The sequence below is a fragment of the Cupressus sempervirens genome, chromosome 9, assembly GCF_028749045.1.
Source record: "Cupressus sempervirens isolate cs-2001-9-10 chromosome 9, ASM2874904v1, whole genome shotgun sequence".
NCBI classification, from domain to species: Eukaryota; Viridiplantae; Streptophyta; class Pinopsida; order Cupressales; family Cupressaceae; genus Cupressus; species Cupressus sempervirens.
Window position 1 is genome coordinate 433,201,093 of NC_143126.1, and position 16,014 is coordinate 433,217,106.

The window sequence follows — 16,014 nt, forward strand, 5'->3', positions numbered from 1 at the left end:
TAAGGATATGCAATCAAATTACATGTAATTACATATTTTTATGCAATTCATTCTATCCAACCACAAACATGAAAACTAAAGAAGGAAAAAGATGTAAAAGAGTTGAAACAATCCTAGGGATTGTTTTGAAGGGTCTTATATTGGGCGATACTTGGGGGATCGGGTGTTCCTATATTCTGTACTACTGCATCCTCTTTGATGAGTTTCGAGTTGTCATTTGAAATTTTGATGTGTTCAAGCTTTTTCTTGTTCGAGTTGTCATGAATTCACCTTTGTAGATTGACACCCTTGGAGGCCCTTTACATGTAAACATATAAATGGGTTGAAAGTTGTATTTGCACAACTTAAGTGATCAATAAACACATGTTTAATTGGTTTTTGAGGAAATATCACTTAATTGGGTCAAAAATAATATTTGCACTATATAGTTTAATATATTATGTGCAAATTGCATTCAAAAAGTAGTATTGACTTAGATGTTTTGAATTAAAACATAAAGTATCCTAAAAAATAAATCAAACTATATAGTTAATAAAGTCACATAAGTGAAAAATTTAAAAGGCAACTCAACATGAAAATATAACATAAAGTGCTCTATAGTCACTTAAGTGATAAAGTAACTTAAAAATATAACATAAAGTGAATTTATGTTATATTTTTCAAAAAGTGAATGCCAACATTAAAATATAACTTGATATTTTAATATGCAATTGCATCTAGAAAGTCCATCTTTTGGGCACTAAATTGGTCATATCTTTTGACTGCCAAGCCCGATTAAGCCCTAAGAATATTGAATCAAAGGGAAAACCAAAAGAAAGGGTTTGAACAAAACCAAATGACCAAAAGCTAACAAACACAAAAAACGAGAAAAAGGATGTTGAAGGCCTCATGAATCAAGCACAGACTTAAGAAAAAGAACAAAAAAGACTTAACAAAAGCCTTCTATAAAAGTGTTCATTACGTAAATTGGGGTCGATTGATTGATCAATACTAACCAATTAAACAATGAAATAATTTAAGAGAAATGTGAAACTAAGTTGAAAAAGTTTTGTACTGTTACCAAAATTTTGTGGTGACAAAATGCAGAACACCCTTGATAGAGATTGGGAATTTTTATCAGCATTACACTGTGAAGAATGCTCATCACTTCTCTTTTGACCTGCAGGTAGAGAATTTGGTTTCATGTCGATGTGGGTCAACTCCAGTTTCATTCCATCCATTATGGAATGGATTAGCACCATCTTTTGTAGATGGGATCGACAACTGGAAGTTTACTCAATTGTAGTATCGACACACCTTGGATAGTATATCAGGGTTTGGAGTTGGTGGTGGTGTTCCAAGTATGTATGGTTGTTGCCATCTCCACGGTGTGGTTGTGTGAGTATTAGTTTGGTTGGGACTGAAGTATTGACTAAGTTGGTGTTTCAGTTGGCTTGAGTTCTGATGAGTTGTTTTCTCGATCAGTGCCTAGAGTTTCAGAGATATTGTATAGTTTCACCCGTGGGATCAAGGTCGATTGCGGTGTCCATTTTTGGCTCTGAGATTGCTTGGGGACAAGCAATCTTAGGGAGGGAGGATTGTAATGTCCCCATTTTTTGTGAGGTCCTGAAGTGAATTGAGTTAGTTCATTATAGCGTCCCTTGTGAGCTGATAGGGTGATTTGGGGGTCTTAGTTATGGACTTATTATTTTTTAGGAAGTGAAATTCAAGTTGTTGTATTTGGCAGTGCAATTGGTGGCCTTAGTAGTTGGTTGTCACCTGCATCAGACGGGGCTATTGATTGCACGGGTTTATATTTATTAATTAAAGTTTCATTATTATAATAGCACTTTATTATAATAATTTTATAAAATGTTGTGTTGGTGAAGTTTCTTAAGTGAAGTTGCTTTTGGGAAACTTCGTATCAATGGGGGTTATAAATATGAGCCCATTTGATAGGAAGGTGTATGATTATCTTATATGCTTTTGTTTTCCTGGTGACTTTTTTGAGGTTCTTATTTTTTAATCCCTCTTGCTGTGGTATAAGGGTTGGATCTGGAGAATTGAGGTCAAGCTAGTGCTTCAAATCACTCCTACGGTATAGTGAATTTGCTAGTACTTTGAATATATGTGTATCTCCAGTACTGTGTTTCGTGTAGCTTGGAGAATTAATTGAGCTGAGAATTATTGAGATTTCTTGTCATTCATGCTGTCGCTAAGAAGTCAAAATCTGTTTGCTGGGAGTTATTAGCAATCAGTATTGCAATCTTGAAAAAACTGTGGTTAGGTAAAATTGATGGCAATTATACTCCTCATTGTTGAATTGGAAAGAGAGTTTAGTTTGGATATAAAATCTCCTCTTGTGCATTCTGAACTTGGGTGTGAGTATCAGACAGAGTGGCTGCATATGTGTTTGTGGGCTGCAGATGTAGTTTGCAGGGGCTGCAAACTATTTTTGGGCCCTGTGATTTGTTTTTCCTAGGCCTGTATTCACCTTCTAAGCACTGCGATTTCTGCTAGAGGCCTTTGTTTTGGTATTCAGGGCTTGTATTCATTGTTTGGACTTTGGAGCACCCACGATCATTTTGGAAGCCTGTGTTTCATTGTTGGTGGCCTGCATTGGAGTTTTGAAAACCTGGTTTGGTTTCTAGGAAGCTGCAACTGATTGGTAAGCTGTTTTACAACGAAATTACATCATTGTGCCAAACACAGGTTCCTTTGTAATTATTTCTTGTTCATATCATTGTCATCTGCGATGATAGCAATCAGATTTACATTGAATAAAGATGGTTATTAGTCTATGTGATTGTGTTCGTTTCAGCATTGGCATTCAGTTAAGAATTATGCTTACAAAGTTGTGATACCAATACTGATTTCAGTATTCAATATATATGTTCTAAATGCAAAAGTAATTAACTCAAGCTACATGAGAGATTTTTCATTACAGTTATATTGAGTTAGCCTGCTAAGTGTTTGACAAAATGTAAAACCCTTGAAATGTGAAAGAAATTGATGTTTGATTTAACTTTAACCAGACAGTGTTATTACATTGGTATTAAAGCTTGCTTGCGAAGTACTATGATGAAATGTCAAACAACTTAATTATAAAGGAATTTGGTGTTTGTTGAGGATATAATGGCTGAGGTTATTACACAAACTCAGTGGTATCAAAACTCGGTTCAAACATGTGCATCTCTTTAATTATTTTTTAGTGGTGATCCAGATTTGCTAGCATGACAATCTTCAAACCAAGGGGGCGAGCAAGGGAAAAAAACATTGTAGGAGACAGAAACCTTATCTTAGAAGACTTCACGAATACATCACTTCATAACCTCTAAGAACATTTTCCTCTCTATTGAAACCTTTGTCTGTATTTTTGTCTGTCTCATCCCACAAAGATTAAACCAGAACTGCATGCTAAGAATTGTTTCAAGACTTCCCAGGTTTCCGTAGAATAATTTCCACACATTTGCAGAACCAAAAACTTCACATCTAATCAATGAACATGGGAAGTCCCAAATAATAGATACAATTCTGCCATTTCTAATATTCAATAACTCACGTGATGCGACTCCTCATATGTAATATCCTTGAAGACATCCATGCAATAATGTTCTCCTACTTTGATGAAATGCTCAATTACTATACAAATAACTGCATTAATTTCTTTGAAATATATTTCAGGGCTCCACTATAATTAATGCAATAGCCTTATGGTTGATTTTAGAAAGAAATTCATTCCTGATATTTCAACGTCACCAAAAATTTTCAGAGTATGTATATATTCTCAATATTTAATCCTTTTCATTATTATTATTTTAAATTATTTTCTTTTGATGTCTCAAAGGCCTACAAGGTAACCTGCTTTGATACCATATTAATTTCGATCAGATTAATGGGTTATAGAAATTTTAAATTCTAATCATTGTTCGCCATATGTATATGCAGATTCTAGATCATATCTTGCTGCTGCTGCATCTTGCTTTGCACTTACTGATTTCTCTACATTCAAAATACGTGGATTGGTCATTATATATATAATAGTGAGGAGACATGTCTCATGACCGATCATTAACTAATCAATATATTATTTGATATCAACAACATGACTAATAATTGTTTTATCACACAGGCAAGAGCCTACAATGCAATGGTAAATCGTGAGCCTCTCATAGGTGAGGTCTTTGGTTCATTTCTTCAACTTGAAATGAACACAATAATAATTAATCTTAACAATAATAATAATTGAATAATAAATAATCTAGGCTTCGGCCGATTACCTATCAAAAAGAAATAATAATTGTTTTACACTCAATCTAGTCTATATATATATATATATATATATATATATATATATATATATATATATATATATATATATATATATATATATATATATATATATATATATATATATATATATTTATTTAATAATGTACATATACAATATTATATATATACATGATTGATGATCATAATCATAGCAATATACAAAAGAGGGATAGTTATCAAATGCTCAAGACCGATAAGCCACTTATGCATTTGATTTTATCAATAAGAATAATCCGACCAAAGCTACAATTTATCAACACCTACATTAATGTTAATTCAAGTATACTGAAATATTTAATACTAAGAATATGAAAATTGGAACTTACTATTATTTTAGTATTTAACGAAGTTATGGTTGTAATTTGGGAGAGGCTCGAGTAAATTCCAATGAATTGGTTGTTCCTAAAATCGAGTAGGGACTAGTGACTCTAAGCACCTTAAGGCATTGTACCAAGAAAGGCTTAAGGCTTGGATTTGTAAACTTTGAGAGAACGCCTATTGAGGATTGGTGTCTAAGCCCAACTTTCTACATTCAACTTCACTTCCAATCACCTCTATTTTCATTAAGGTTTGAAAGGGAGAGATCCATAGGTTGGAAATATGGTCCTTAGGAGGATTAATCCTTTCAAAGAGTTGGAATCCAATCCTACTAGAGGATTCCATCACTTGAATTGCATCAAACATATACCATTTTCTATCAGCTTTAACTCTTTTATGCCTAACTTCATTTTGAATAATCTCAAGTTGCATCAAGTCTTGAAATGGAGAGAGAAAAGTGTGAATCTATAGGTCAGAAATTTGGGCATGCAAAGGTTAAAAATGTCTCCTACTCATGCATTCAACCCAACTAGAGGATTTTACCTTTTCTTATCTTGCGCTTTAGAAGAAATTGCATCATGTCTAGGCTTTCAAACTGAAGTTGGAAATTTGGGGGGGCAAAGGATTTTATCCTTGGACCAAGTCAGAATCTGACCTTGCCTGAGGTCAAAATCTTAGGCAAGGGTTACAATTTGACCCTACCAAAGGATTTTGAAAGCCCAACTTCCTATAGTCATTTTTTCAAGTTATTATACTTTAAGTTAAATTTATTTCCTTGCTTATACTTTAAGTTATATTTGTATAAATATTGTCAGGATGTTTTAGAATCTAGATAGGTATCCACTTCAGAGGAGTTAAAATGCAAATTCTAGATTTTGGTGTTATTCATAAAATTTCAGACTCAGCCAAATGTTAAGAGTCAACACACCTTCAACATTCTAACCCCCCATAACCTATCTTGGCTTTCTACGATCAAATTGAAGTTGGAACCAGTATTGTGTGAAGGTTTTAACTCATTCCATTCTAAATGACTTGGTTTCAATTACATATTCTTGACAGACTTTGCTCAACACTCGTTCACACCCTAGATATACATAACTTCCTAGTGGACCAAAATTATTGAGACTCACTCCCTCGACTTAGAGATTTGCAAATGCCAATCCAAATCACATAAGACCACCTTGAGGACTATTGTTAAAGTCAAAATAGGGGTCCCCAATTCCAATGGGGCAATGGTGTGAAAACCTCACAACAGGAGGCAAACACAATGAGAGTATGAAAGATGTTTGACGAAATCAGAGTAGCACAACGTTTGAGTGATAATGTAATATCCCCAATTTTGTCGGCATCAGAGTTTTAGGGATTAGCCTGTTATTGTGATCCTTGTAGGCTAATTATTGTGGATAGAGGGTCTTCTGTGGTAGTGGCTTGGCTTGGGAGGGTCTTATCTTCTCCACATCTTAGTAAGCTACAAGGTGGTCTTTGTTTGGGTAAGATCGGACTTCATTTGGGCTTAGTTTTGTGTACTTACTATTTGTGGTAAGTTGGTGTTGATCGAGATGGACCCTTTTTGGAAAGTGCATTTGGTCACATGGAGAAATAATTGGTATGACTCCTACTTTAGATGACATATTTAAATGATGAGTATTTTGAGAGTTATAATATTTTTAGTGGCCAAATTATTATTAATTATTAAATAGCTTTTTATAAAGTTATAATTTATTTTTATAATTTCACTTAAATTGAGAGTTGAGTTATCATTGGAAAGTGCCATTTATTAATTAGTTAGGCCAAGTCAAGTGAGAGAATCTAGTGGAAGCTTCTAATTAATGTTGTGTGGTGAAGCTCCTTGAGTGAAGTTGCATTTTGGCAACAAAAGGGAATCTGGAGGTTATAAATACAAGCTCATTTTATTGGAAAAAGCACGCTTGATTATATGTTTGATTTTGTTGCCTTTGTGGCTTCTTCCCCGGTTCTTAATTGTATGCCCTTGCTGATGTATAAGGGTTTGGAATTTCTTTTGCAATTTAGCTACTGAGGTATAGCTAAGATTGCCTAACTTCTCTACTGTTCATCACTGTATCTGAGAAGTGTTTTATTCCACTGCTGAAGTATAGTGGATTTGTCGTATATCTCCGACAGTTTTACTGTGGCTAAGGAGAACTTTACCATTGATGAATTGTGATTTGTGTGATTTGGATTACATTTCTCTCCTACTGTGTTGTTTGTGTCTAAGGAGATTGTTTTGCTGGAAGTGATATTGTGGAACTGGGGAGTGATTTCACTGAGGGATTACTGTCAACCTGCTGTTTCATTTGGAGGGCTCGAGTTGGGCATTATTGTTTACTGATTTACATCTGGAAGACAGCATTTATGTTGTTACTTGCATTATTGGTGATCCCTAAGCCAATTCATCTCTTTAGAAGCTGGGCAGCATCTTGTCTTGGACCTGCAATTCATAATTCTTAGCGTGGAGACCTGAATATCAGCTGCAGGTGTGTTTTGGGAGGCCTGCATTCAAGTTACTACGACCTGCAATCTCCTATTTGGGCCTGCAATTCACCTATGACGATCAGCATTTCATTCCTTAAGTCTGCAATTTAATTTACAGGCCTGCTGTAGAATTTCTGGGACAAGTCGGCATTCAGCCTGCCAATGTGGATTGCAAAATCAAGCAACAGGTTTCACAAATAATTGAAACTGCTATACATAGATATTCTGTTACTGCTAATATAAACAGATTTTATTCTTCCAAGTTTGTTGGTTGTGAATTTTAAAGTAAAATTATGGTGTTAAGTTTCATTGAGAAAAAATATTGGTTTGTGCATCTCTATTTCAGTATTTTAGATGATATGGAAAAGACACAGAAATTTATATAAATCCATCATAGGAAAAAAGGGTATCAAACACAAACAATAGGGAAGGTATATACTTTTTGGCTACATCAAAGAGCATTAAATATATTTTCTTTTCTCAATCACACTAATGGAGAGTTTGTTTGCAAACTGTTTGACAAAATGTCAAACTTCTGATTTGATATAGAAGTAGATGTGATAAAATTAATTTGGATAAGCCATAACCGGAATAGGGTTATTTCAGATAATTTATTATTAAGGTTAACTTTTGATCCCTACAATCATTTTGAATTCCTTGGTTGTTTTTCATAAGATTGTGGTGATATAGCCTATCCAAGAATATGGTTAAAAAATCATAAAATATTGAATTTGTCTTGCTTTTAGTGAACTACAAGAGATCACTTTCACTACTGTTCAAATGAACTACACAACTTGGGGTCTTGAAGATTCTATGATGGATATTATATTTAATAATATGTAATAGCCGCATGGTGTGATTAAGTCTAATAAACTTGGTGAGCTCAATGGTATCAGCATGAAGCAATGGGTATGTGTTGGAATAATTTGCAGGCTAAATTAGGATCCTTGTATAAGCATGAAGATTGCTTGTGGGCAAGCAATATCGAGAGGAGACTTTGATGTCCCCATCCAATCCAAATAGCACATAGTTATTAAAGCTCTTTGTATAATTTTTATAATTAATAAATTAATAATGGCTTTCAAAAAAATACCATGAAGGACCAATGATGAAAATCAAGTATAGAGGTAACACCTGGACAAGTCACAAGACAACAATCCATATTAGTGCAATGTCTCATTACATATAGCAATAGTAAAACAAGCAAACTAGTAGAAATGTGATCCATCTAGTTCTGAGTTGTTACACGAACACAACAATCAGATCACAATCGGCAATTATGTGAGTTTTTTTTAAGTCTTTATCAGTGTGACTTCTTTAAAAACAAGGTGTATATTTGAGAGAAATAACAATTAAAGTATAAACAATACTGCCCAGCGATGTATATCCCGAATGGTGTCATAGTACACAGTGATTAAAGGTTATGCTCAAAATAAGCAAACAGAATAGTGCTTTTGATCATGTTGAAGTCAGCAATCAAGAGAAAGAATAGTGGCAATATTATCAATAGAGGCAATATGATTATTGTGATCAATAGTTATTTTCCAATAGGTGCAATCAGATGACAAGATGTGACTTCTCTATGGCTTGCTTAAAGACAAAAATAGTTTTAAAGAAAACATGCCTATAATTTTGTAAAACAAATAATATATGATTTGTTAAGAAGCGGTCTCATCAAAAGACACATTCTTTGATGAGAGGGTGTGTGGAAGATATAAAAACAATAAGGGAAGAGAGATTGGGAATACGTGTAAAGATTTATTCTAAATAAGTTATCATTTGAGTCGCTCAAAGTGATCCATTGATGTTATAGTCATGGATGCATGATTTTAAGAAATTGTTTGAATAAAACAGCACCCCAGTAATATCGCAGAAGCAATAAGGATTAAATCAGAGACAGTGATCCAATATCACATATGTGTTGAAGCATACATCTGAAACAGTGGTAGCTTAATATCAGATTATCACAATTACAAGCACTATATCAGATAAGCAATTGGATCAGATTGGTTAGCAGAAGCAAATTCACATATAAGGAAGATATTAGAAACAGCACGTACTCTCAGATCAGTAACATACTACCTTTGCATATACACTGAGAGATGATCATATAAAGTTTACATCAGATATAGCAATATTGTTACACTTGATCAATACATCTTATTGATAACCTTCTTTATTATTTAACTCTTACATAGAAGAGGATATTATATACTTTAAACTCGCATATACTTTCTTGAACAATATACTTGCAATAAATACATTCCTTTGTTCTTGTATAGTGAAAGATATCTTGATCAGTCCTTTGCTTAAGGCAATTGGGTGTAAGGGTGATCATTAATAATCAAGCTTCCATTAATTGTTACTCTTGCACTTGTAATAAGTATATTCTAATATATTCTAACTATGTAAACTTTTCGGATATAAGAATTAATAGAAAGAAGTCTCTTCCAACTAAAAATATAAAATTTAGTCACAAACCCTAAAAGATCATATAAGGGGACATTACTAGTGGTAGCAGAGCATTGCAATTTGGTCGTTATATTTCAGTGTTCCTACAAAAGGACATTAGAAACGATCCATGGAACCTGGCACCATCTATATTTATGATTCAATTCAAATTTTTCTAATTGTTGGTGGTATTTGTTTAGTTATCTCTTTGGTTTGTGTGAATGAAATCAAAAGAATTGGAGATTAGCTACACCATTCTTGGATAGCCTGTCCAACCTTTTTCCTTTTATTTCATTTGTTAGGATAGGAATAGCTGAGGAGCCTGTTCCAGTTTAAGGTTGAGATTGAAAAAACAAGCAGGCCTCTTGAATGAAAATAGCTGTATTGACCACTTCGTATGCAGATCACAGTCGTGACCCAGCTTCCTAGACCTGAGAGAGGTTGTAGATCTTAGGATTTCTTATCTTTTTGAAGAGAGGTGAAGTAAATCTACTAAACCTTGTGAGATTACATATATAGTTTAGCAATCACTCTATATTATATTTTTCTACATCTAGATTATTGATGCTATTGCTAGACAAGTATTGTGGATGCTAGTAGTAATATGGTGGCTAGAACTACATAATCCAAGAACTATGTTTCCAATTAGAATGCTGTCCATCTATGTAGTGGTTTAAAGTTTTTCTAGCCCAATCCGACTTAGAGATAGGAATTAGTTACTCACCTTTATTACAATTCTAAGAAGATCAAACATGCATAATTCACTACACATAAACGAGTAGAAGGAAATGAATAAGAGAATACGTAGAAACCAAAGATATGTTGAATAGATTGAATATTTATGTGGTGAGAGGGATAACAATTTATAGCTCCTAATTTTCTTGTACGATGGAATGTGAAAGTGAAGAGGAGTTTATATTTGTATTCCATAGTCCCTTTTGAGAGGACTGCTATGGGTATATATTGGAGAGACCTTACTATGGGTATGTCTTTGTGAGTTATCAAATGGTATGCTGATTATTATTTGCATCGATTCTTGTGCTCAAGTGTCAATCCTCACGGAAATTTATTTGGGTTGTCTAAGTGCAAGTTTTCAAAGTGTTGCTTACAATTTCCCTATGGGACTTTCCTTGACATTGATGTCATCTGAATGCTTCATTGTAATATTTTGGCAAGATCTTGACATACTGTGGATCATGCTCCCTTTTGATGTTACTAGACATTTTTATCTTGTTGATGTTGATATTGATAAAGTGCCACTCATTAGAGCTGTCCAAAAAAAGAATTCGATTGAACTCAACAATATCTTCCAACAACCAAGACTGTATAAAAGTGATTTCACTGCTTTTTATAACAATTAGCTCATAAAACAATGAGGGTATCTGGTTTTCTTTCTAATACTAAATATCTTGCGTATGATGCATGCCAATTGATATAAAAGGAAATTAAGTATTTGATCATTAGCTGAAGAAGACCAAAGTATTTTCTTAATTTTATTCATTGGGAGCATTTTTATCCTGTGTTTTAGGGTTGTCATCACTTGAGAGGCCGGAAAGCAGGATCATTGCTGCACCTTGACATTCACATTGAGGTATATTACTGTCCCATTCCTTCAAAATCATGCATTACGTTCTAGCTCAACAAAGTGAAGGGTGGCATTTAAATTATAAAAAATATCCAAAGATTTTTTTTAAGATCTGCATGCGTGAGGTTTCTGTTGGAATTTCAAAACTCATTTATCATAAAGGTATTCATTTCATATGTAAGTATTTCTATTTGCTAAGTATAATCTAGCTTGTAGTTATAGCATTTAGTGGTATCCTGCTCAATTTAATTTGTTAAAATATAATGCCAGACATCAAGTTGTGAAAACTGCAGCAACTCTGAAACAAGTCCTATATTCTTTACTTTTTGTTGGAATATTATCTACCTTGTTAATGGTCAATTGTGTAATATATTAAATTAGATTCTCCTAGTTCTGTTTAGTTAGAATCTTTCTTTAGTCTTTCATTTTCTTCAGTTTCTTTTAGATACCTCTTTAATGTAATTACTATAAAAGGTTGCTCATTCCTCAATGATAATCAAGCAATTACTGTTGTCTCATTTTGTTCCACATGGTATTAGGGCAGGAAAATCTTTCCTAGCTTTTTTGTTTGTTAATGGAATGTTGAATTGCAATGGCTACTTCTAACTCCCACGATTGCTGGTTTTTTGGGTGCCATTTTCTTTTAAATACAAACGTGCTGAGTTTGTCTAGGGCTTGCAATGGGTCTGAGTTTTTCTTTGTGCGAGGTTTTTTTGCGCTGCTGTGATTTCTATTGTTCTCTTCGCTCACATTAGTGTTTTTTGTCCATGGATCATGATGGGTTTTCTCTGCATACAACTAGAGTTTTTAGCCTATGTTTGAGTGCTGTGCCTTCTGCAACACTCATAGCTATAGATTTTAACATTTTTTACAAATGTGTTTTTGTTTATAGATCAGTGAGAGGTTCTGTTTAGTGGATGAATCAAATTTCTGTGTTCAACTAGGGTTATGTCCAACTCTGGCTCTTTTGCAGACACAACTAGGGAATTCTCTGACTCAACCTAGTGTGTTTAATTTTTCTGGGTCCTCTATAAATTTTTAGAGTTTTTCAGGCTTTTAGCGTGTTATTTGTCACGTCTTCAGTACCTAGGGATTTGTGCATTGAAACCTATGCACCAGATTCTATGCAATTTTGCTAACTGTGTTTTAACCAACAGTGCCTTGGCAAGCATGCCTAGTTGTGTCATTAACAAATATCATTCTTGAAAGCAATTGAAAATTCAATGGGAAAAGTTATAAAAGTTGAAAGTAACACATGATAGCCATATTTGAATATTGGTGTTCGGCAGAGGTAATTCTCAACCCTAGCACTCATCCTATTGCTGTTGGGAACGACCAAGATAAGTTTGATGAGTGTAACCGTGAAGTGATTATGCTTATAGTTATTAAGCTTTCAATGACTAATGATCAGCTACCCCAAGTGCCTTCATGTAGATCAGTTGTTAAAAAATGGAAGCATTTGAAGAATCTCCACGAGAAGTCAACTAAGAGCCATGCAAAAGATCTTAAAAATGTACGACTTTTTATTAAGATGGATGAAAGGAAATCTCTACAGGATCATTTGAGAAAGGTCAAGGACATTCGTGATCAACTTGAGGCAATTTTAAGAAAAATGGAGGAAGAAGATATGGTGCTCATTACTTTGAAGAGTCTACCAAAATCCTATGAGCATTTTACAGAATCACTCAACATTTTAAGAGTACCAAAATACTATAAGCATTTCATTGAAGCACTCAACATTACTTCAACTAATATTACTTTGATTTTTTCAGATCTTTGCAACAAGCTTCTATAGTAAGATCATTCAAAACAATAGTTTGGTAGTAGTGTTAGTATGTCCTCCATAAACCAATCATTCTTTGCAAAGTCTTTTGCTAAGGACAAAGGGAAATGAGAATCTTCTTAGTCGAAGGGGTTAGGTCCTTCTCAAGAAACAAGAAGAAAACAAACATTCATTGTAACGATTGCTGCAAGTATGGTCACACGAAGGTTGATTGTTGGCATCATTTGACTTTTGAGCAAAAGAAGCAAGAGGGTCTTGTTGGCTATTTTTGCCCCCATTCAGCCCATCATTGATAACTGATTTGAGAGATCTTCAATGGACTGGATTCTTTGCAATGGGTTAACATGCTAAAGTTGGCGGCTAACATTTTGTGTTGGCTCAGTTCCTTTTTGTGCTGAGTTAGCTCGTTTTGTTCTTTTGCCAAGTTGGCTTGGTTTAATCTTCTCTCGAGTGGCTTAGTTACTAACTCGGTTTGTTTTTAACCGAGTAACTCAGTTTACTCTTCTCTTGAGTGGCTCAGTTACTGGCTGAGTTTGTTCTTTGACCAAGTAGACTCGGTTTCTTCTTTTGCCGAGCTGCGTGTTATCCAAATTTGGCATTTTTGCATTACTACCTCTTGCCTCTTGTGAAAATGCGATAGCTGTTGGATTTAAAGCTTATCATTATCAATGGTTGTGTTTTAACTTTTAATCATTCATTGGGAGATTCTTTGCCGCATCTCGGCTATCTGTTTGAAATGAAAGGATCTACGTTAACAGTTGTGTTTTAATCATTTGTTGGGAAGATTTTTGCAGCATCCAGGCCATCCATTTGAATTGGGAGATCTTAATTGATGGTCCACCTTTCTTCTGGGAAAATCAGATCTTTTCCACATGGGTCAACTGTACAGGTGTACATGGGTGGGTTAATGTGCATGTTATCCCATCCCACGTTTTTTGACAGTAGCACGATTTGATCTTTTGCGGCCATGACACATCACAAGGATAGGTTCTTTAATACAAAGCGACATTTTTGGGCCTTGTTTGCATGACGCCAATGTGTTCCCATGCCTATTCATTACTTGTAATGATTAGATCTTTTATAACTGGGTGCATTGACTTGGTCTCTTCTCGTCACTTGTACAATAAGTTGCACTTCAAGATCAGATTTTATTCTGATATCCAGTTATTGCTCTCTACAACTCTTAACTTCAGTGGTTGGGGTTCCAACTTCATTTTTAGATCTGAGTTATGCCTGAATTCTTTAAAAGGAAGTTGTAAATATTTTTTCTAGGTTCTTCTTTGGTTCTTTTACAACAACATTATGCTCTGTATTTGTATCCTTTTGCCTTGCATGAATGAAAATCTTAGCTTTACCTTATCTTGCTAGTCTAATACATTGTGCAATCTCTTTCCTTGTATAGGTTATTTCTTTTTTGTTTTTTTATGTTTGCATATCATGTATAGCCTGCTGCTGAATGTTGTCTTGTGAATTTGTTTCCTTGCAGCATTTCATTAGTTTTACCTTCATGTTAATTGTGAAAGAATAGATTTGAGTCAAGGTTTGTGTATTTAAGTGTTTTATTCATGTTTTGTGCATCTATAGGCAGAGTTAGTAATTGCGTTTCAATTTGGTGCATCACCCCCTTTCATTTTAGCAATTTAATTTCATGCAATCTCTCTCCCTTTTCCTCTTAAGTGGTAGTGTAGGTGCATCCTGATTGTAAGGAAGCCGGCCTTCTCCAGAGATTCAACCTCAAAGCGCAAGTCCCACACTTGGAGATTGTTTCCATTACACAAGGTCACTTGAGGGTCATACCTCAAGCAATGGTGCAAACTTTTGTGTCAACAGGTCTCAACCTAGAGAAAATGTTACAAAGCACCTTGATTAGAGAGAATATGGCTTCTACATGTTTATGGCCAAACAAACAACATATCTAGTAAAACCTTACATGGTATATAGATTTTGGTTCATTTCGCCATTTTACTTATTACTGAGATTAGTTCACAAACTTTGAACCATTTTCTGATTCAATGATCTTTGTAGAAGAGGAGTGTCCATTTGTTGGTAAGGGAAACACGCAAATTCACTTTGGAGGGACAAAATTAATATTTCTTAATGAATATTGTGTTCTTGTAATGGAACTTAAATGGGGCATTCTCTGTAAATGGAGATTATATTTCTATAAGATTTAGTGTGTTGAATGTCTTTATTTTTCAGAATTGAATGATTACTAATCTTGGATTTGCAATATTTAGATTTAAATCTGAAATGTGGATCTTGATCTTATACCAAATGTACAAGTGATGCAAGTCTAGTATTTACAAATACTGAATATATCAAGTTTGCAATGATTCTGATATTGCTAGATCTGCTCTAGATAACATTTATCAATTTCGATGTTTCTAGGCAGATCGTTTAAAGGAAAAATATAATATTTGAATAGGCATGTCCTTGAATTGATGTGTCTTTACATAACCGAGATGATTCCATTTAGGATATGTCTCTAATATGCATCAGTTCATTACCAAGAAGAGACCCGATTATAATTGGGAGTAGTTAAGACTCTATTTTTAACTAAATACTATATATATATGTGATGGCCAAACATGGAGGGATTAATTAGACTTAATCTCATTCAATATTGGTTGCAGTCAATAAAAATAGAACCTGAAACATTCATATTCAAATTTAATGAATAAATTCAACAATATACTTGCACTTACAATTATGATCTAGTATATGAATGATGAACAATTTTCCAATATATATATATATATATATATTTCATGTATCTGACCATAGCTATCATACTTCAACACTCCCTCTTAGCTAGGGAAGATAAAGATTTTGTTGGGTGGATATTTTGCAACTGATAGTTTTGGGTAATAATTTAGTCGCAAAATAGGATGACCAGCCACAGCGTGTGAGACAGAGTCTCTCATACCTTAAAGGGAAGGCTCCCCCTTCACCGCTCCTTGAATCAACTCAAGGTAAGCAAGAAGTTGAGAGATTTATAAAATGTGTGTTATCAATATCCTAGGTGAAATGAGCCGGCAACACAGAGTTATAATGTCCCAGAAAAATGGGACAT

At 34.2% G+C, this 16,014-nt stretch overlaps 1 protein-coding gene across 1 annotated transcript in view; it reads left to right on the forward strand.

Moving 5' to 3' along the window:
* LOC149539142 (Cation efflux family protein) overlaps positions 1 to 16,014 on the forward strand; it is a 265,872-nt gene that overhangs the window by 185,732 nt on the left and 64,126 nt on the right. The window contains exon 8 of the mRNA XM_089800470.1: positions 11,102 to 11,164. Within this exon, the coding sequence (XP_089656596.1) occupies positions 11,102 to 11,164 (63 nt within the window). The remainder of the gene's footprint in view (positions 1 to 11,101; positions 11,165 to 16,014) is intronic.